The sequence below is a fragment of the Plecotus auritus genome, assembly GCF_963455305.1.
Source record: "Plecotus auritus genome assembly, chromosome: 7".
Lineage (NCBI taxonomy): Eukaryota > Metazoa > Chordata > Mammalia > Chiroptera > Vespertilionidae > Plecotus > Plecotus auritus.
The window spans coordinates 39,977,497-40,000,438 of record NC_137774.1 but is presented as its reverse complement, the minus strand read 5'-3'; the positions used below and the strand labels follow the sequence as shown (position 1 = coordinate 40,000,438).

Genomic DNA, 22,942 nt, shown 5'->3' with positions numbered 1-22,942 from the left:
AGACTCTAGCACCATGGACCAACAAGGATCCAATTCTCAGGTTAACAAAAATAGTCCGCTCAGGGGCTCCCTTCAAAAACTGTACAGTAGGAAACTGCAATCCTGTTATTATTACTCCCCTCACCTGGAGGGTGTCTTATTGGGACTCGGGAAAGACTTGGGGACTAAGACTGTATGTATCTGGAAGAGATCCAGAGGTCTTCTTCACACTCCAGAGAACCCAGCAGGCCCCAAGGAGAAACCCCATGGGGCCTTTAAGACCCTTAGACCAGAGGCTGCCTCTAGTACAGCCACCTAGGCCCCGTCCCACACCACCACCTCCTACCAGGAACAATACTGAGTTTAACTCCTTTGACAGAGATGATGGTGACCCTTGTTCCTGAGACTCATACTACCAAACCAGGCCGGAGACCTATCCTGGACACTCTGGATGCAGTCATTACCTTTTAAATCAGACCTCCCCAAATGCCACTGTTGGTTCAGATTCATCAGACATTAGAAATGTTTTAATTGCAGACCCCCCACAAGGGATGTGCAGGTGAGGACACATCCCCAAGCTAACCCTTGGAGATATCCAAGGAACAGGGACCTGTGTTATGTCCTCAGGATTTGATTTATCAGGGTCCCCCTATGCAGAGTCTTGTTCCTCTGTCACGAGCGTCAGCAAGGACAATGAGGAGGAGGCAGACCGGTACCTGGTGGCCCCTGAAGGTACCTGGTTTGCATGCACAACAGGTATTACCCCTTGCATTTCTCCTCTGGCACTGATGAACCCCTGCGAGCCTTCCTTATGCATCCTAGCTCATATCCTGCCCCAGGTATATTACTATTCCGGGGAGGGAGGCTAGGAGCACCTAGGTCTAGCCCCTGGGTGAGCTCGTAGAGCCCCGGTGATTGTTCCCCTGATTGTCAGCCTGGGAATAGCCGGGGCAGCTGCGGGAGGCACCGCAGCACTAGTCACAGGGGACAAAATCTTTAAAGAGCTCAGCAGCCAAGTAGATTTAGATTTAAGCAGCCTAGAAGAAAATGTAAACCACCTAGAAGACTCCCTCAGCTCACTAGCTGAGGTAGTCCTACAAAATAGAAGGGGTTTAGACTTACTATTCCTGAAGCAAGGAGGACTCTGTATGGCCTTAGGAGAGACTTGCTGTTTCTAGCCCAACCATTCTGGAGTCATCAGGGAAAGTCTAAGTCAACTCAGAAAAAGGCTCCAAGGCGAAAGACGGAGGGAAACTGGTATAAAAATTTATTCTCATGGTCTCCGTGGCTAACAGCACTTTTAATAGCTGTAGCAGGAATAGTATTACTGTTAGCCTTAACATTTGGAACCTGCCTCATAAATGGTCTCACTGACTATGTTCAAAGGCAAATACAGGCAGTAAAACGCATGGTCTTATGTACCCACTATCAACATATCTGTACCAGTGATGAAGAAACAACGATTTGATCCTCCCATAAAACCAGTGGGGAATGTTAGAGAGTGGAAAAATTGTAACTGCACTTCCCTATGACTGCCCTGACCATGAAACCCAGCTGCACCTTGCAGAACAGGATGCCAGTAGCTTAGCTGAACAGGATATTGCTAGCCTGAGTGCCTAGGATGTGGGCTTAATACCTTTACAGCAGCCGTGGGCAAACTACAGCCCGCGGGCCGGATCCGGCCCGTTCGGCTGTTCTATCCGGCCCGCGGAGCCGAAAGAGCGGAGGGTTCTCTTGCTCTCCCCTCCACTCCTTTACTTTGAATTTATATTAGTTCACACAAACACTCCATCCATGCTTTTGTTCCGGCCCTCCGGTCCAGTTTAAGAACCCAATGTGGCCCTCGAGTCAAAAAGTTGCCCACCCCTGCTTTACAGTATGCCGATATAGCTGAGAAAACTGCTTTGTTTGAGGTTGCCATTGTTCCACTTAGCCTGCCAACAAGGATGTGGTTTTAGTGCTTAAAAGCTACCTTGCACCTGAGGTAGGGGCTGCTCTCTGGACTCCCTGTGTGGAGGAAGGCTGAGCAGTCACTGGCCGGCTAATAAAGGCTCCCTAAATTTCAATTGGCTAGGACTCCAGTGGTCATTTGGTCACGATCGCTCCACAACATTACTAAGTGTACTCAGTTGATTAAGAACATTCAGATAAGCAAAATCATCTATGTTTTTAGCATTAAAAATGTCTTAGACTAAATTTTTAAAACGTAAGTAGCTGAAAATATACAAACATATTCTTGACCAAAAGTTAATAAAGGAATCTTTTCTATATAATTGATTTGGGATCCTTTTTATTTTTGCCAAAATGATTTTTCTTTGTCTTATTTAGACACCATGTGTGTTTTTCATGGGTGTCTTGCTGTTAGCATTACAAATGAAAATTAATTTTGTAAAATAAAAATTTTCTAGATGTAATTTACTTATAGGATATTTTTCCTTACATGATATTCTTCTACTATCCCCCCCTTTTTTTTGATTAATGGAGGCTTTTGTAAATTTTATAATGTAGTCTTGATAACTTTAAATTTTAATTTTTTGCACAAAAATATGACTGCTTTAGGTTCATTGCATGTTCAGGAATTTTACCATGAGATGAACTACCAATAGAAATTTTAGTTACTACTTTAGAAACAGCTTTTTGTCCAGTACAATTAAATTTTCTTGAATATTCACTTATTTCAATTAGCCTATTTAAATTAATCTGAAAACTTGATTATTATTTTACTGTCAAGTTTAATACTCTACCAACAATCTTAGTTTACCCTGTAAATATTAGTGGAAAGGATTATTTGCAATTTGAGTAGGCCCTGAGCATTCCTGGTGCTAGGCTGGATTTAGATATAGGGCAGCTGCTGTCGGCCAAGTCTCTGTCTGTTACTTGGGTCCCAATCTGAGCTGGGCCAAGTCACTGTCTGTCACCTGTGTCCCGATCTGAGCTGGGTGTGGGAAGCAAAGAATATGTTTGTATATTTTCAGAAAACAACTCCAAGACCATGTGGATTCCTGCAACAGAGAGGAATTGACAGGTCTGCTCCAACCACAAAGACAAGAGGAGAAAAGTCCAGAGATGGAAGATGCTGATGACGCCTTGCCATGCTAGCAGTTAGCAGCTGTGCATCGCAGCAGGTTGCCTAGGACCAAACCAGAGAGGGTCGGACCTGCATTGCCACCATGTGCCCACCATCCAGATATCATTGCTGACATGCACACATAAGGAACTGTTTGACATTGAAACAGGGACTCAGAACTGTTGGACATGGAAATTGGGACTCAGACATTTTTGTTATTATATGTTTATTTCTAGTCTGCAGAGGCAAGATTTTTTAAAGGAAAGAAATGGGAAAAAATAGATACAGAGGCAAAGAAGCATTGAACAGACTGTCAAACTACAGCGGGAAGGCAGGGGAGGTTGCGGGGGGCGCTGTAAGAGATCAACTGAAGGACTTGTACGCATGCATATAAGCATAACCAATGGATACAAGACACTGGGAGGGGGCAGGTAAAGGCATGTACTGGGGGGTAGGGGAGGCCAGGGGGGAGGTCAATGGGGGGAAAAAAAGAGACATATGTACTACTATTTGTAATACTTCAAACAATAAAAAAATAAAAATAAAACATAAGTAGCAAAGTAATAACAAAGAAAGCTTTCTGCAACGTAATCATTCCAGCATACTCAGTATAGAAATAATGCCTTGTCTTGTTTAAAATCCTATCATCTAATAATACTTTTGAAGTGCTTAAAGATTTGTATGTTAAAGTATGGTAGTATATAGATTTTTAAATGAATATTATGGGCAATGGATATTATGCAATTGGACAAAAGGGAAACAGTAAAAATATTGGGTGGGAAAAGAAAAATTATCCTTATTTGCTGATAGAATGATATATCTGGTAAACTTAAGACAATCAACTGAAATGCTATCTACATATATATAAAAGCCTAATATTCAAATTGTCCCCGTGGGAGTTAGACCAGGAGACTGATAGCTCATTATGATGTGCACTGACCACCAGGGGGCAGGACATGCACTGACCATCAGGGGGTGGTGGGGAACAAAGGAAGGCCCCAGTCGACAGCAGCAGTTGGGGAAGGGAGGCCTGGATCGGCAGCTGGAAGGCCCTGATTGGCCCTGATCACCGGCCAGGCCTAAGGACCCTACCCATGCATGAATTTTGTGCACTGGGCCTCTTGTTTGAAATGAAAAGGGATTCCAGTAATGTGGCGATTCCCACAATGAATAGATCCAAAAGGAATGGTGCTCACAGTAAGTTGTATAGTGTAGTGATTAAGAAAAGGTGAAGGGATTATGAAGTACAAATTAGCCCTGGCAGGTAATTTAAGAGAAGTCAACAAGAGGGTATCGGATTTCAAGGTGTGCTTTCTAGATTACAGATGGCTCAGGCAGGGAATCCTCCCATGCACTGAAAGGAGGCCAGTTCAATTGCTGATCAGGGCACATTCCAGCCTTGATCCCTAGGAAGGGGTGTGCAGGAGGCAGCCAATCAATGTTTCTCACTTACACTCTTCCTTCCTGTCTCTGAAAATCAATAAAAGGATCTTAAAAAAAGAAGTGCACATTAGCACTTACAGAATAGTCACAGAAATATAGATTACAGCATAGGGAATATAGTCAAATATATATATGCATAAGCGACTGTTAGGACCAAATGACCAGTTGACCAGTTGCTATGACATGCACTGACCACCAGGGGGCAGATGCTCAATGCAGGAGCTGCCCCCTGGTGGTCAGTGCGCTCCCACAGCCAACCTCCCGCAGCTGGCCAATCTCCTGTGGCCCCTCCGTCCAGCTGGCCCCCACATAGGTGTTGATAGCTGGTCAGGCTGAGGGACCCCACCTGTGCACGAATTCATGCATCGGGCCTCTAGTTTTGTAATAACTATGTATGGGGCCAGATGGGTACTTGAAACATTGGAGGGACCACTCTGTAAAGTACATACTTTTCTAGCCACTGTGCTGCATATTGAAACTAATACAGAATAATATTGAATATAACCTGTAATTTAAAAAACTAAAAACTAAATAAACAAGTAATTAAAGAAACAAAAGAGCATGCAATTGGAACTCTGGAATCAAGTGTGAATGCTGCCATTGACTAGTTGTGATATCTTACTCAAGTTACCTAAGCTCTTTAAGACTGCATTTATTCACTTGAAAAAAAATGGGTCAAGTGTGACTAAAATAAGCAATAAAGGGTTAACACAAAGAGGTTGCATGCAGTGAGCACTTAATAAATATTGGCTGTTCTTATTACATGTAAACAATAATCAGGAATAATAAGGTCAAAATACAATGTGAAGCAATCCCATCTACATCATTACCAAACAAATCTATGCATTACAATGTTAACAAGAATCAGGCAGGATCTTCAAAGTCTCCAGAGAAGCATAAAGTGAAATTTTAATAAATGGATAGACATTCCAAGATTCCAAATAGAAGGATGAAACATTGCAAAGGTGCATGTTCAACTATTAACCTATGCAAAGTTGATGTTCTTAGAGGCTTGTTAAGAAACAAAAGATAATATAAATTTCATTGAAAAGTAAGCATGAAAGTAAACTAGGAAAACGAGAAAGACTATCAAGGAGACACTTTCTCTGCCAAATGTTAAGGACTCTACAACAGTGTGGCCCTGGTGCTGGAGCAAACAGTTTCATAGAACTGGACAGAAACATCAGCAACAGAGCCAACTACATGTGGAAGTTAGTGGATTATTATGATCACAGGTAAAGGTTGCATTATGTGCTGAATGGCTTTGGGACAAACTGTCTAATTATTTTGGGAAACAGTTTAATTTTTGTATCTTACCAAACACATTTCAAATGTACTAGAGATTAAAGTAACTTAATTTGATGGCAGTTTAAATATCTTATAATTTTATGTCAATTATACCTCAATAAAGCTGAAATAAAATATGAAAAAATAACTTGTTCCTCTTTTCTTTGGAAAACAAGGCATATGTAATAAAAAAACTTTTAATTTAAAAAAGGAAATACAGCTGATCTTAAATTCATAGATAGGTAACCACTGGATATATTTTGGTGTCTTTTTAGTTGAGACTCAAAGGACAAAACAGCCAGTCTTGTCAAGCCCTGGGTAAAGAGCATCACAGAGAGAAAGCAAACACAGTTTTGGGATTTATCTTAAACTATAATAAGACAGAAACATGGATGTGTGTATGTATAAGATGTTTATCAGGGTCTTGTTAACACACACACACACACACACACACACACACACACACACACACACACACGAAGCAACTTAAACTCCCTCCATTAGAGATACAAGGAAAGTGCACACTCCATTTGATTAAGGGCACACAGTGAAGCCATTATAAGTAAGTATGTATTCCACTTATATGTGTGTTCATGATCATTGTTATGTTAAAAACAATTTCTTCTTACCTAGTAAAATAGAAACAAATACCAATTATGCTTCTGCGATACTAGTAGGACCTACTCCTTGATGTCACTGTGAGAAGGAAAGGAGCAAATTCATGCAAAGTATGCGGCACTGGCTGAGCACGCTCCTTGCTGCACAAAGTGTGCTTTCTAGATTACAGATCTGATCACCTGTCTTCCCTACAGCAGCTGAGCTCCCCATCTCCTCCAGAGCAGCCCAGGTTTGTGGCCAGGTGGTCAAGGCCTCAGGATGCCTCATCCCCCGTGGATCTCCTGCTCCCCTGGTCTTACACTCTTTACTCCAACACTTTCCACAAGGTCACAAAATGTTTCACCTCCGTTCCTCTGACCAGCTGCTCCTTTCACCAAATGTACTTTCTCCACTCTGCTTTCCTATTATCAGTCTGGTAAGACCCCTTATCTGGCTCAAGCATTTCCTCCTGGTCACATCAACTGTGCCCCGAGGTACCACTTCAGCCTTTGTCCTTATTTTGGTCTTTATGTATTTTAGTGATTGATCCCCTCCACATTTTGCTTAAAAGTCAAGTAACCTCTCCCCCCGCCCCCCCCCCCCCACCCCGCAACACACACTTCAAGAGTGTGAGAGCCTTGAGAGCAGGCACAATATCATTTTCAATCCTGTATCCCAGGACCTGGCACAGAGCCAGGCACAGCATAGTGATCAAGAAATGAGGGAGGAAGTGAACTGTATAGAATGCCATGCATTCCATGCATACAAGATGAAGGAATGGGGAAGAGTCACAAGCCCAAGAACCTACATGAATAAGCGATAGTACAATGAAAATGCAGTTTAGAGAATCAGCCAGTGTGCCATGGAGGTGTGGAGCCTGTTCTGAAATTCAATTATGAACATGATTAATTTGAAGTAGCAGCAAGATTTCCTAGTGTAGCTGTGGGAACTGTGAGAATCTAGGAGAGTAAGGTATTGTGAAGCTCTAGGTTTTCGGTGAGATGCCAGCCTAGACTTCAGTGAATGAGTGGATTCATTATGCCAATGAGCAGAGTGGAATTCCCAGGTGTTCAGTGCTGGTCAGATAGTGGAAGGAAATTTTGCATCAGAACTTCAGGTCCATGTCTCAGCTTAACACACAAAACCATTTTTTGATCAAACAACTACCCTGTATTGAATACTTGGTTAGACAATGTGTTAAGAGCTCTTATATATATTAAGATGTAATACTTATTCCACACAACAGCACTATTTGTTCCTAATTTTTCCATTTCATAGATAAAGCCATTGAGAACTAGGAGGTTAATGAGCTTCCCATTGCTGCTCACCCAGTAACTCATGAAGCTGGGATGCGACCCCCTTTTCTGCCTCTAAGATACACATCCTAAAGGCTCTGGCACACATGAAACAAGGGTGTGGCTGCCACCTCCTGTGGGCCTAGAGAGGAGCTGAAATGCTGGGTGTGGAAGCCCTTCTCCAACTTTGAAGTCCCATGTAAGTGGGAGGAGCTGTGACTGGGAGAGTAAAGGAGTCTTATTATTTATAATTTCTCAAAGTTTCTACCTCCCAAACCCCTCAAGTAGAAAACCCTGCTTTGAGGACAAAGAGGGACCAGGGGGCCCAGTCTTTTCTCCATCCTGGGCCTGGCTCTGCCTCCCACTCAGACAGAAGCAGCCTCAGCCCTCCTGTGTCTGCAGGGAATGATCAAGAATGGCCTGGTGGAGACTGCTTGTGGTTGGCCACCTGTTGCTGTCTACAGGAGCGAGAGAAGAGTGAGGAAAGTTATCATCATAGACTTCCCACACAAAGAGATGTGGAGTGGCCAGGTCAGGAGCTGGAAAATAAAAGAGAGAGAGAGAAGGAAGAGCCACACTGTTTTCCTAAATACGTAAGTGCTGTGCCAGTGAAGGGGGTGGTGGAGTAGAGAAAATAAAGTCCCCATCACAGAAGACATTATGATATGGTGAGCTGACCTGGAGATTTCAAATTAGACAGTAACCACATGGTGGTCTTTTGATATTTGAGTGAAAAATGGGAGTATCTCTCAGCACAGACTCAAGAGACTTTTTTGTGGATACAGCTTCTATATCTATTATTAGTTACCCATATTATTCTCCTATGGTTCTACACCATGAATGAGGTTATCTATTTCTCTCAGTACTTAACTGAGGATCTCAACTGAAGGGATCTGCCCAATGTCACCAAGCAATTTGGTGGCAGCAAGAAGGCTTAGACCAGGAGGTGTGAGTGAGGTGTTTGCTTTGTGTTAGCCCAGCACTGACAGAACACAGAACACATGCAAACCTGAATCTGGCAAAAGGAGGGCTGTTTGCCTCTTAGAAAAAGAGAAGACATACCTCGATGTGGGGTTGGAGGGATGAGAAGAGATAAACCTAAGAAGTTATATATTTATATGCATAGCCTATGGACATGGGCAATAGGATGGTGAAGACCTGGTGGGGAGGGGATTGGAGGAGGAAGGGAAAGGAAGGGATAGGAGATATCTGTAATACTATCAACAATAAGAAATATATTTTAAAATGAAAAAAATTAAAATATTTAGGTTGAAAAAAAAGAGTTGACTGATAAAGGGGAATTGATGGCCTCATTCCATTCCAGAACCCCCTAATTGGCCTGAGGATGGAAAAGAGCACCCAGTGACTCCCTGAATGACCCCATCCCTGAGCACACCCAGCCACCACCTCGTTTCTGCCCTGGAGACAAAGGTCTTCCACCCCCTTAGACCTCATCAGCAATGACTTCCTTCCAAGCCTGTTGCCTGGATGCAGGGCCTTGTGGGACATCTGCCTGACAGGAGAGAAGATGGGAGATAGCTAAGAGGGCTGGGAAAATCAGAGGACGCCCACAGGAATGAGTACCTCTGCTTTCTAGTCCTTAAACCAGGCATCTCCCACTCTCCATGCACATCAGAATCTTCTGGGTATTTCCCCCTCTTTCCTGAAATACTGGTTATGTTCTGAAAACCATGTCATTTTCAGCAAGCACTCTGACACCAATGGTAGACTTTGGGAACCACTTCTCTGAGTCTGTAAAAGTCAGTGCGTCTGAACATTGGTGTGAGATGGCCTTAGAGACAGACAAAAACTCCTGTAAGTGTGGCAGGCTGGAGAGGGAAAGCATGTGGGGCAGAATGGAAAAGAGTTCCAAACTCAGCATTAGAAAACTGGTCTTTTTGTACCTTGTCTGTGGCTCCCTAGCTGTGTGACCTTGAGGAGGGCGAGCAATCTCTCTGGACATCCTCCTCTCACCCATGAAGCCTTTCTTGCAGGTTTGATAAGGGCATGCAATGGGTGTGTGACTGCACTTTGAAAACTACAGTGTTAAAATGATTGGAGGGCTTGTCATGTTGCCTTTAAATAATAAGAAATTAGATTACAGGAAGACTTTTCAAAGTATGTGAGTATCTTTGTATGCGAGAGAGGGTGAATGAGAAGGGATGGGAAGGGAAGGGAAGGGAAAGGAAGGGAAGGGAAGGGAAGGGAAGGGAAGGGAAGGGAAGGGAAGGGAAGGGAAGGAAAGGGAAGGGAAGGGAAGGGAAGGAGGAAAGACAGAGCATTAGCCAGAAATGTCCAGACCTTACCCTCTGCTCTGTGCTCGTCTCAGAGGTCCCTGGTTCTGCTGCCTCCACTCTCACTCCTAAAGGATGAAATTTCAGTCAGGATATAAAGAACCCTAGACATCACTTTCTGAGTAGGACTTGATGACTTGTCCTTCTGGCTAAAGGTAGGAAACAGGGCAATTGATGCCTGGATAACCAGTCCTTGTAAGATGGAAGCAGAAGCGAAGGCTGTTTATGCTCCGATAAGGACGGAGAGCTGCTGGTTGGCTCCCAAGCTCATAAAGAAAGAAGGTGTCCTGGGACCACATCAGGCCTAATTAGCAGTTTTGGAGAGGCTGTGTGGGGGTGGGGGAGAAATCCCAAGACAGCTGGTTGAAATGAACCTGGGTTATTGCTCCAATATTACATTGCAAAGTTCTTGAGAAATGAATCTGTTTACAAGGCATAAACCAACTCCACATCATTAGCAATCCTAAAAGATGCCCTAGAGGTCTGAGTCAGCCAGAAATAATGAAGACCTCCTATTGCGCAGCCTAGCTCTGAGTCATCAAGATCTGGGAAATCTCAAGCATGAAGCTTGGATTAAGAGGATCCCCAGATTGCTAGTGACTCCAAATACTAAGTGGAAGAAGACATAACAACAATTTAGACCTCAAATTATTTCTCTTTATCATATTTTCAAATGCAATATCCAAAGATAACAGATGCGTAAGGAAATAAGATTCCAAAAACAAGAACCAATAGCTATAGGCATACAGGTTTATCAATCTTCATTTTAAAATTATGGCTTTTTACATTTTGTTTAAGAATTTTTGCCAATATTCTTCTATATTTTCTTCTAAAGAATATATTGCTTAACCTGTCACATTTAGATTTGATAGCAACCTAGAATTGACTTTTGTCTCAGGTGAGGGAGAGATCAAGGCCTTTCTTGCAGGTTTGATAAAGGCGTGCAACAGGGTATGTGGCTGCACTTTGAAAACTACAGAGTGTTCAGACGATTGGAGGGCTTGTTATGTTGCCTTTAAATAATGAGGAGTTAGATTACATGTTTGTATGTGAGGGAGAGTAAATAGAGGAGAGAAGAAAAGAAAGGGAGGAAAGGGAGAGCACTAGCCAGAAATGTCCAGACTCTGCTCTGTGCTGGTCTCAGAGGTCCCTGGTTCTGCTGCCTCCACTCTGGTAACCTGGTAACCACTGTTCTGGTCTCTGCTTTGATGAGTTTGACTCTTCTAGATCCCACATATAAGTGAGATTTTTCTGTATTTGTCTTGGCATGTTTGGCTTATTTCACCTGGCAAAATGTTCTTCAGGCCCATCCATGCTGTTTCAAATGGCAGAATTTCCTTCTTTTTTAAGGGTCCATAATATTTCATTATGGGTATACATCATACTTCCTCCATATGTCTGTGGATGGACATCGAGGTTGTTCCTATATTTTTAATACTGTGACTAGTGCTGCAAAGTGCATAGTAGTGCAGGTATCACTTCACAATTGTGATTTCAGTTCCTTTGGATGTACTGGTACACCCAGAAGTGAGATTGCTAAATCTCATTTTTTAATTGGGTTCCCTTTTTTTGTGCTGTTGAGTTGCAGGAATTCCTTTTATATTTTGGATATTAACCTTTTAAATAAGGTCTGCAAATATTTTCTCCCATTCCATAGGTTGCCTCTTCATTTTGTTAATGGTTTCTTTTGTTGTGCAGAAGCTTTTATTTTTATGTAATTCCACATTTTTTTTTTCTTGTGCTTTTGGTGTCATACCCAAGAAGTCATGCCAAGGAGCTTTTACCCTATGTTTTCTTACAAGTTTATGGTTTGAAGTCTTATATTTAGATACTCATTGATTTTGAGTTAATTTTTAATATAGTGTGCGATATGGGTAAAATTTCATTTTGTGTCTGTGTGTAGACATCCAATTTGCCCTAACATCAGAAATTGAAGAGGTGATCCTTTCCCCTTTTTGTATGCTTGGTGCCTTTGTCGAAGAGTAGTTGATTATATATTTATAGATTTATTTCTGGGGTCTCTGTTCTGTTCCACTGGTCTCCATATCTGTTTTTATGCCAGTAGTATATTATTTTGATTACTGTAGCTTTGCAATATAATCTGAAATCAGGATGCGTAATGCCTCCAGCTTTGTTCTTCTCGCTTCAGTTTGTTAAGCCACTCAGGGTCTTTTGTGGTTCCATATGAATTTTAGGATTCTTTTTTCTATTTCTATTTTTCTAAAAATGTCTATTGGAATTTTAAAAAGTTAAATGACTATTTTTTTGGAGCAGTTTCAGATTTACAGCAAACTTAGGAGAAGGTACAGAGATTTCCCATATACCCCTGGGCTCTACACATGCATAGCATCTCCCAATATCAGCATCCTCAACCAGAGTGGTAAATTCATTGTAAGTGGTAAATCCATATGGTCACATCACTATAACCCAAAGTCCATAATTTACATTATAATTCATTTGATGTTGTACATTATATGGGGTTGGACAATGTATAATGAATGACAGTTATCCATCATTATGGTATCACTGCTCAAAAAATCCTCAGTGTTCCACCTATTCATACCTTCCGTGTCCAAACTCCTTAAAACCACTAGTATTTTTACTATCTCTATAGTTTGTCTTTTTCAGAATATTATATAGTTGGAATCATACAGTGTATAGATTTTTCAGATTGGTTTCTTCCAGTTAGTTAAGATTCCTCCATGTATTTTTATGAGTAATAGCTCATTTCTTTTTTGTGCCAGATAACATTCTATTGCCTAGATGTACCAAATTTTATTTATTCATTTATCTGAAGGAGATTTTGATTGCTTCAATGTTTGGCAGTTATGAACATAGGTGTTATAAACATCTGTGTGCATGTTTCTTTTTGGACACAAGTTTTCAACTCCTTTAAGTAAATACCAAGGGGAATGAATGCTGGATCAAATGGTGAAACTATATTTGTTTTGTACAAAACCACAAACTGTCTTCCAAAGTGGCTGTGCCATTTTGCATTCTCATCAGCAATGAATGAGATTTCTTGTTGCTTCAAGTCTTCACCAGCATTTGGGGTTTTCAGTGTTCTAGTTTTTGGCCAATCTAATAAATGTGTAGTAATATCTCATTGTTTTTTAATTTGCATTTTCCTGATGACATATTATGTGAGTATCTTTGGCCCTCTTTTTAATCAGTTTCTTTTTTTATTGTTGAGTTTTAAGTTTTATTTGTATATTTTGAGTAACAGCCCCTTATCAAGTGGGTCTTTTGCAAATATTTTCTCCCAGTCTGTGGCTTGTCTTCTCATTCTCTTGACATTGCCTTTCATGGAGCAAACATTTTTAATTTCAATGAAGTCCAGCTTATCGATTATTTTTTTCTTAGATTATGCTTTTGGTGATGTATCTAAAAAGTTATCACCACACCCAAGGTCATTTAGGTTTTCTCGTATGCTATCTTCTAGGCGTTTTATAGTTTTACATTTAACGTTTAGATCTCTGATATATTTTCAGTTAATTTTTGTGAAGGATGTAAGGTCTGTGTCTAGTTTCTTTTATTAAAAATGTGGATAGTCAGTTGTTCCACAACCATTTGTTGAAAATATTATCTTTGCTTCATTGTATTGCCTGTGCTCCTTTATTACAGATCAGTTGACCACATTTATGTGGGTCTATTTCTGGGCTCTGTGTTCTGTTCAATTAATATTTTTGTCCATTCTTTCTCCAGTACTACAGTTTGATCACTGTAACTTTATAGTAAGTCTTGAAGTTGCATAGTGTCAATCAAATTTTTAAAAATTAAATATTATGTTGACTCTTTTGAGTCATTTGCCTGTCTCTCTAAACATTAGAATCTATTTATTGCTATCCAAAAAATATAAGTTGCTGGACTTTTGATTGGGATTACACTTAAATTATAGATCAAAGTGGGAAGAACTGAGATCTTGACAATATTGAACCTTTCTATCTATTAACATGGCAATGATATTGTGATTTATTATAGCTTCCTCCCATTTCTGGCACAGAGCTCCTAAAACCAACTTTTGGAATTTCCTGAGAAGAGTGTAATGGTGTCTTACTGATTACAACCCCCTTTCAACCAGACCTGAGTTTGTGTTTATGAGGTGACCTTGGGAAAGTACCTAAGGTTGGTGCTTATTGCTAGAAGAACCAACCAACCTCTTGAGAGAGATAAAGAGCTGGATTGAATTAACCACTGATAGCCAATGGTTTAATCAGTCATGCCTATGTAATGAAGCCTGAATAAAAACATGAAAGGCCAGCGGTTGGAAAGCTTCTGCGTTGGTGACACATGGAGATTTCCAGAGAGTGACATACCCAGGGAGGGCATGGACGCTCCATGCTCTTTCCCACACACCTTGCTTTATGCATCTTCTCCATCTGGCTGTTCCTGAGTTATATCTTTTTATAATAAACTGCTAACCTAGTAAGTAAAAATGTTTCTCTGAGATATGAGAGCTGTTTTAGCAAATTAATTAAACCCATGGAGAGGATTATTGGAACCTTCCATCCACAGTTAGTCAATCAGAAGCACAGATGACAACCTGGTCTTGTGATTTGTGTCTGAAGTGTGTTTGTGAGACAGGGAAGTCATGTAGGACTGAGCCCCTAACCTGTGGGATCTGATTTTATATCCAGGTAAGTAATATATGGAGTTGAATTGTAGGACACTCAGTTGGCATTGGAAAAGTGGTAGGTGGTGTGGAAAAAGCACACATATCAGAATTGGTGTCAGAACCATATAACCTAAGTAGAGATTGGTCTTCAAAATTACCTTCTCTCCCTCTATTGCCTCCACTACCATTCCTGTTCATAAGCATGTGTTGATATGTTTGAGAGTTCTTTTTAAAAGAAATGAAGAAGAGATGGGAAATGAGGAGCCACAGACGTAAAGGAAAGGGGGAGCACTCAAAGATAAAATCTAACTTCTCTCTGAGAAAAGAAATTCAGGAAAAAAGGCAAGGGAGATAATATTATTTTGAGGACCAAAGGACAAAAATCTTCCCAGAGCAAAGGAGAGACATCTCTTGCCATTCTGTCTGAACATCAGGGGCTGTGTCCAGAGGGACTGTGGGTCAGAATTAAAGCAGTGGGAGCTGAGCCCAAAAGAGCATTAGGAAAGGGGCAGTTTCACCCAATAAGTCTTCTGTGGGAGAAGTGCAAGGTATCTTTTATAAATGGCTTTCAGGCAGCAGGCCCCTAAGAGAAGTTCAGAGTTCAGAAGAATATGAGGGGTGTTGCCGGGGTTCTTTTCCCAGCATTACAAAGGGTTCAGCATTCTGGAGAAAGGGGCTGCCTGTAGATGATTAAAGAATCCGGAGATGAAAGATAATTTTGAAAGGCATTGGGATCAAAGGATCTTCAGGTAAAGCAGTGACCCACAGGTTGAGAACCACTAGCAGGGTCTCCTAAGACCATCGGAAAACACAGATATTTACATTACGATTCGTAACAGTAGGAAAATTACAGTTATGAACTAGCAACAAAAATAATTTTATGGTTGGGGGTCACCACAACATGAGGAACTGTATGTATTAAAGGGTCGCGGCATTAGAAAGGTTGAGAACCACTGAGCTAAAGGAACTGAAGACTCACCCTTGTCTAGGACCCCGTGCTATTTAACACAATTTGTCCTGAGGCAAGGTGGAGATATACACTTCAAAGGGTAGGGTTTCAAAGGGTACAGAAGCATTGTCAGTTTGGGGAATAGCCTACAGCTGTTCAGGTGTTTGGCCAACAGGAGGCAATAAAATGCCCTGAGCTGTCTGGCAGCAAACAATAATATTCAGGTTTGGAGGAAGTGCCATTTAGCCTTTTCCAACAGGAAAACTACATATGTGACTCAGCCATTGTTGAATCTCCCAAGTCCCATTTTGATGGAACTCTTGTAATTATTAAATGCTGGAATTGCTAAAGAGCATGAGAGCCCCACTAGGGCATAACTGGATATATCTGGCTAAGGCTGGGACTGTGGTCCTGTATCAGGCAAGCAGAAGGCTTTAATTCTTCTAGTATTAGCATTATGTGACCTTATTTATTGCCAGAGCTGATGAGGTCTGTGGGACCTTGGGTTACACATACATGTGTTTTCTTCATCGAAGATATATGACCTCCTTCTAAGATGGAGCTATGTCCTAATCCCTCCTGTATCCCCCATAGGATAAAGCTTTGCACACAGTGGAGGAAATTTCTAGTCTTTATTGTAATGTCCTGTCCAAAGTTACCCTCATGTGAACCTCTGAAAGGCTTTCCCTAGGAAGAGTTTTCCCAGAGCCCCATGCATGTCCTTGTTCCTCAGGCTGTAGATAAAAGGGTTCATCATGGGGGTGACCACAGCATACATCACTGTGGCCACTGAGTCTTTCATAGAATAGGTGTGCAGGGGCTTCAAATATACCATACAAAGTGTCCCATAGAAGAGGCTGACTACAGCCAAATGGGAAGCACAGGTGGAGAAGGCTTTGTACTTGCTGGAGGCTGATGGTATTTGAAGGATGGCTCTGACAATCCAGACATAGGACATGATCATGAACCCAAAGGGGATAAGGAAGATGAAGGAGCCTGTGGCAATCAGCACTGTGTGATTGATCTGAGTGTTGGAACACGCGAGCCTCAGCAGGACATACATCTCACAGAAGATGTAGTGGATCTTCCGGGACCCACAGAAGGTTACTTTGGTCATAAGGAGGGTGTGGATGAGGCCATAGAGGACAGAGAACACCCAACATAAGGTCAGGAACAAAATACAGAGGCTAGGGCTCATGGCTGTGGCATAGTGGAGAGGGCAGCAGATAGCCACATAGCGGTCATATGCCATTGTGGCCAGGATGAGGTTGTCCAGGGCCACCAAGGAGACCAGGAAGTAGAGCTGTGTCAGACATCCCACGTAGGAGATGGCTTTGTTTTGGGACTGAAGGTTCACCAGCATCTTGGGGACTGTGTTGGTGACAAAGAAGAGGTCAGTGAAGGAGAGATTGGCCAGAAAGAAGTACATGGGAGTGTGCAGGCGGGAATCGAAACTGATGGCCAAGATGATGAGCACATTTCCCACCACAGAGACCAGGTACATGGACAGGAACATCCAAAACAGGACCTGCTGGTCTTCAGGACGCTCTGAGATCCCCAGGAGCAGGAACTCAGTGGCTCCACTCTGGTTGCCTCCACCCATTCTCCCAACTTTCTGTAATATCAGCATCAACAGACATTTACTATTTGCCCTCAATCAAATAAAGACATTCAAATAATTAAAACCAACTCTTTTTAAGCATTAAAAGTATCTTAGGCTAAATTTTATCTTTTTTTTTTGCATAGAAACAATGTAATAATAGACACAAAAACAGGGCATGAAAAATCTTCATGAAATTTAGTAATTCCACCCAAATCAAATCTGGCATATTCAATATAATAGGAATAACACCAATTGTATTATTTTAAATATAATCATCTTACAATTCTTTTGGAAGTGCTTAAATATTAGTATGTTATATTATGATAGTGTATACACTTATCCTATATAATAAAGAGCTAATATGCTAACTAGACTGGACAGCCAAACGACCTTCCGGACATCCTTCCGGACAACCTTCTGGACAAAGCTGGGGCTGTGCAGGCCGAGTCCCTTGCACGAATTTTGTGCATCGGACTTCTAGTGTGATATATAATACAGGTACATTCAGTATAAGAAATTGATGGTATGTAATTGGACAAAGGGGAATGTAAAAATATTGAAAAGAAAATGAAAAAATATCATTATTTGCTAATAGGATTATCTACCTGGGAAACAAGACAGTCTGTTGAAATGCCATTAGAAATAAGAAGAACTTTCAGAACACTTGAAATTAAGTCTGAGCTCTGACATTTTCTGGTTGTGAAACCTTAGGAAGTTACATGAACTCTTTGACTCCATTTTTTTATGTGAAAAATGGTTCAGTGTGAGAATAATATTAAATTATAAAGTGCTTACCATAAGGAGCTAACCTTCAGTGAGTGTTCAAGAAATATTCATTATTATCTGTTGTAATAAAACTCACATGTTACTCACATAAATATTAGTATTTCCAAGTTATGTACTTGGTTCCCTGAAACTGAAGTTAGTAAAAGCTAAAAAAAAAATACATCCTCTTAAACCATTCCCCAGCCTTCCTCAATAATCATTTTCATCATTTCTTCTCAGCACATTTCTGTAATGGCTTCAATCGTATGTTTGAATGATTAAATTGTCTATCTTGCTTCTACCTGACTTATAAGTTCTCAAGAGATTTCCTGGTATTTGTGAAGCATTTACTGGGAGGGAGGTGGGAAAGAGAATATGATGAATAAAAGAATCATGAAGGCAGACAGATCCAAGTTTGAATCTGGTTCCCCTTTTTCTGGTTATATTATCTAAGACTCAAGGTTCCTCATCTGTGAAATTAGAACCTCATAGAACCAATGTAAAAATCAGTTAAGATAATGTAAGAAAAGTGCTTAGCTCAGCCTGCCTTTCAGAAAATTCTCAAATGTTAGCAACCACCCTTTGTATATGCACAGAGCTTCCAAACAGCTTTGTACAGTCATCCTCCTCTTAAATGTGAACAATAAAGAAGGAAAACTAATATAAAAGACAAGTGGCTGGAAAAGAGAAAAACAGAACTTGAAAGGCCAAGGACATTATCGCTAATATCCTTAGAAATATAAAAGCTATTGTACCCATGAAAAATATTAAAGAAATATTTAAAGAATAAGAAAGTATTCTGGAAATAGTCATTTTTTTATTTAGAAAAGCAAAAATTGAAGAGTTGGAAGATAAAGTTGAGAAAATCTTCCAGATCTAAGAGAAGGAACAGAGATGTTAAAAGGGCAAGAGAAAAAAAGATAAGAAATTTAGATCAACCCAGAGTTAAATATCTGATTAATCCCACAGGATGATAGTTAAAAAAATGGTCTCCAGATGTCACCTACACTGCAGGCCTAGAAAGAAACCATTTCAAAGTAGAGCAGGGCCTGAGGGCTTGAGGCGAAATTTGAACTGATGAATCACCAATGTTTAACTGTTTAGAGAGAGATTATGAGAGGCTAACAACAAAAAATTAAGGATAATAATGATAGACAAATGGAGAGAAAAGGGAAAAAATAAAATAGCAATTTTTAACACAAAAAAATCTAAAGAAAGGAAATGTGGTCACAATATCAGAAGGCTCAGTTGCAAACAATACTAAGTCATAACAATGAATTCTGATCTAACTCTGATTGGAGAATGGAAAGGATGGGCAAAGGAAAGGGGATAAGTGTGCTTTAGGGAGGAAATGTTACAACTTCAAAGATGGAAAATGACTACTAACAGAAACAGGATTTATTTTTTGGGTAATGAAAATATTCTGAATTAGTAACAATAGTTGCACAACTTTGTGAATATATTAAAAATACTGAATTGCACACTTTTGAAGGGTAAATTTTTGAAATATATTTTGATTTTTTTTACAGAGAATGGGAGGGAGAGGGATAGAGAGATAGAATTACACACACACACACACACACACACACACACACACACACACACACACACGACGAATATGCAAAGTGTCCCCTCGGGAGTTCAACCAGGGGACCAGGAGTTCAATCACTTGCTATGACATGTGCTGACTACCAGGGGGTGGCGTGGAACAAAGGAAGGCCACGGCTGACAGCCAGCAGCTGGGGAAGGAAGGGCCCGGCCGGGAGCCAGAAGGCCCTGATTGGCCCTGATCACTAGCCAGGCCAGGGACCCTACCCATGCACTAATTTCATGCACCAGGCCTCTAGTTATTAATATATGTACATAATAATCCGGAATAATAAGATTAAAATATGATGTACAACATTCCATTGACATTATCAACAAACAAAACTATGCATGAAGATGTTCACAAGAAGCAGGCAGGGTCTTCAAATTCTTCAGAGAGGAATAAAGTAAAATCTTAAAAAAAAATCTTTATTGTTGAAAGAATTACAGAAGTCCCCGTTTCCCCCTATTGACCTCTTCCAGCCAGACCCGTCCCCCACCCCATTGTCTGTGTCCATGGGTTATGCATATATGTGTACAAGTTGATCTCTTCTCACCCACCCTCCTCTGCTTTCTTTCTTTTTTAAAAAAATATATTTTATTTACTTTTTACAGAGAGAAAGGGAGAGGGAGAGAGTTAGAAACATTGATGAGAGAGAAACATCAATCAGCTGCCTCCTGCACACCTCCCACTGGGGATGTGCCCGCAACCAACGTACATGCCCTTGTCCAGAATTGAACCTGGGACCCTCGAGTTCTCAGGCCGACGATCTATCCACTGAGCCAAACCTGTTAGGGCTCTCCTCTGCTTTCTTAAATAGATACACATAATAAGATTCCAGATAGGAAGATGAACTATTACAAAGGTACATATTCTACCAAAATAATGTAAACTTTGTCGTATTCAAAGTCAAAATTCTAACTGTTTTTAAGAAAGCAAAGCTCATCCAAATTTAATATAAAAATAAGCATGAGGTCTCCTGGTTAAGATGGTGGAGAAGTTAAACACTGCACGTCTCTTTCAACAACCACATCCAGAAAAGGGACAGCAGCTCAAAAGCACCAGGGACATATGGGGAGGAACTGAATTTAAGGTGAGGGCTAAAGGGGCAACTCTCTCTGGGATTAAAGGGTCTCCCCCAACACAGCCCCTACATGCAGGTGGAAATGCTAGCAGGTGCCTTTGTTCCTTTGTTGAGCTCTTCCCCATCTAGCCAGCAGGCCCAGGCTGGCACCAAATCTGAGTCTCCATTCACCTGGCTAACACTGCTCTCAACTCACCATGGTGATCCTCTGAGACCCCACCTCAGCCAATTCACCTGCCAGGCCTGAACCCCTTTCTGAGGCTAATCCACAAAGGCAGCCAGCCTGCACTACTGCTGCGGACCTTCCGAAAATTTCCGAAAGGTCCCCAAACAAGCAGCAAGTGCCTCTGCGTGCCCTGTACCTCTAAGCAGCACCAATCTTGGCACTAGTGACAGCCAGCCTCCTTTCACAGCATCACCACTCCCAGGTTTCTCCCAAACCAGCACAGGTAGCTACCAACCACAGATCCCTTTGGAGCTCCTACCAGGACACAAGCAGCAGAGGACCTTGGCCTGTACCAAGAGGCCCGGAACCAAACACAACTGGGCTACAGATCACACCAGAGCACCCCTAATTAGCACCACAAATGACACACCCAAATGGCGGACTCAACGGGCACCAAAGCCCTGCTAGAGTGAATCCCCCTCCATGGGGTTTGCTCCCACACAGCAGCTTGTATGTGGTAGCCATGGCCAGTTCTCACAGCCAGTCAGCCTGAGGATCAGTCCCACCCACTGACATGCCAACAACAATCAAGGCTCAACTAAAACAAAAGAGCACACACAACATGCACAAGGGACACCCCTGGAACACCCAGCTCAGGTGAACAGGGAGACTGTCAGAGAGTCTGAAATAAAATGAACTCAAAGACACATCATAATTAAAACTCGAAGATTAAAAAAAAGAGAAAATCTTATAGCAATGAGAGAAAAGCAGCTAGTTACTTACAAGGTAGCGCCCATAAGACCATCATCTGATTTTTCAACAGAAACGTTGCAGGCCAGAGGAATTGACACAAAGAATTCAAGGTGATGGAAAGCAAGGTCATACAACCAAGATGACTCTATCCAGCAAGGCTATTATTTAGAATCAAAGGAAAGAACTTCTGAGACAAGAAAATGCTGGAGTTTATCACCAGCAAACCAGCATTACAAGAAACATTAAAGGTTCATTTTTAAGAAGAAGAAATAAATAAAAATATGAAAAAACAAAATATCATTAAGAAAAAAAAATCACTGATGAAGGTACACAGATAATAAAAACAGTGAATCAACCAATACTAAATCTAGAACAAAGGTTAAAAAGCAAAAGCAGGAAGGTTATATGTAATCATTACAGTAAATTAAGAGATATGCAAACACACACAGAAAAGAAGTAATGATGACAAAAACATAAATGTGGAGGAGGTGAATAAAACCGGTAGTGATTATAGAATGTGTTTGAACTAAAGCAATCGTCAACTTAAACTAGACTGATATAAACATAGCTTGGTATATGTGAAGCACATAATAACCACAAACCAAAAACCTACAAGCGACATACAGAAAAAAATTAAAGACACAACACTACAGAAAGTCATCAACATAGAAGAGAAGAGAGCAAGAACATAAATAAACAGAGACTGCAAAAGCAATAAGAAAAAATGGATAAAATGGCAATTACTGCATACCTATCAATAATTACTTTAAATGTAAATGGTTTAAATGCTCCAAACACAAGACATATGGATAAAGCAGATGTGGTGCATACACACGATGGAATATTACTTGTTTATAAGAAAGAATAAAGTTTTACTATTTGAAACAACATGGATTGGATGGACCTAGAGGGCATTATGCTAAGTGAAATAAGTCAGGCAGAGAAAGAAAAATGCCATATGAATTCACTTATATGTGAAATCTACAACACAAAATAAATGTACAAGCAAGATAGAAGAAAACTCATAAATACAGAGAACAAAATGATGGTTGCCAGATGGGAGGGGATTGGAAGTCTGGGTCGAAAAGGAAAAGGGATTATTGACAGTTACGAAACAGTAACATGAATATAAAGCACAGCTGAGGGAATACAGACAATAATATTGTAGTAACTATACACGTGTCAGGTGTCAGGTGGGTACTAGACTTATTGGGGGGATCACTTCCTAAGATATATACATGTCTATCCACTATGCTGTACACCTGAAATTAATAAAATATTGAATGTCAACTGTAATTAAAAAATCTATAATAATAAAAGCATAATATACAAATTGACCAAATGACCAAATAGCAGGACATCTTCCAGACGACCACAATATGACACAGACTGACACCAGACCAGCCAAGGCGGGTGTGATGCGATTGATTGGGGGGACCCTGCCATCTCCCCATGAT

General features: G+C 40.9%; 2 protein-coding genes across 2 annotated transcripts in view; one reads left to right on the top strand and one right to left on the bottom strand.

The window, feature by feature from the left end:
• Positions 1-22,942, top strand: part of LOC308252570 (phosphofurin acidic cluster sorting protein 2-like) — a gene marked incomplete at both ends in the record, with an annotated part of 211,747 nt that overhangs the window by 58,101 nt on the left and 130,704 nt on the right. The gene's annotated exons all lie outside the window — the stretch shown is intronic.
• On the bottom strand, positions 16,188-17,156 carry LOC308253963 (olfactory receptor 1D2; the record flags this gene model as incomplete). The annotated part of the gene is made up of 1 exon (XM_080679757.1): positions 16,188-17,156. The coding sequence occupies one exon, from the start codon at positions 17,154-17,156 to the stop codon at positions 16,188-16,190; it is 969 nt and encodes a 322-aa protein (XP_080535883.1).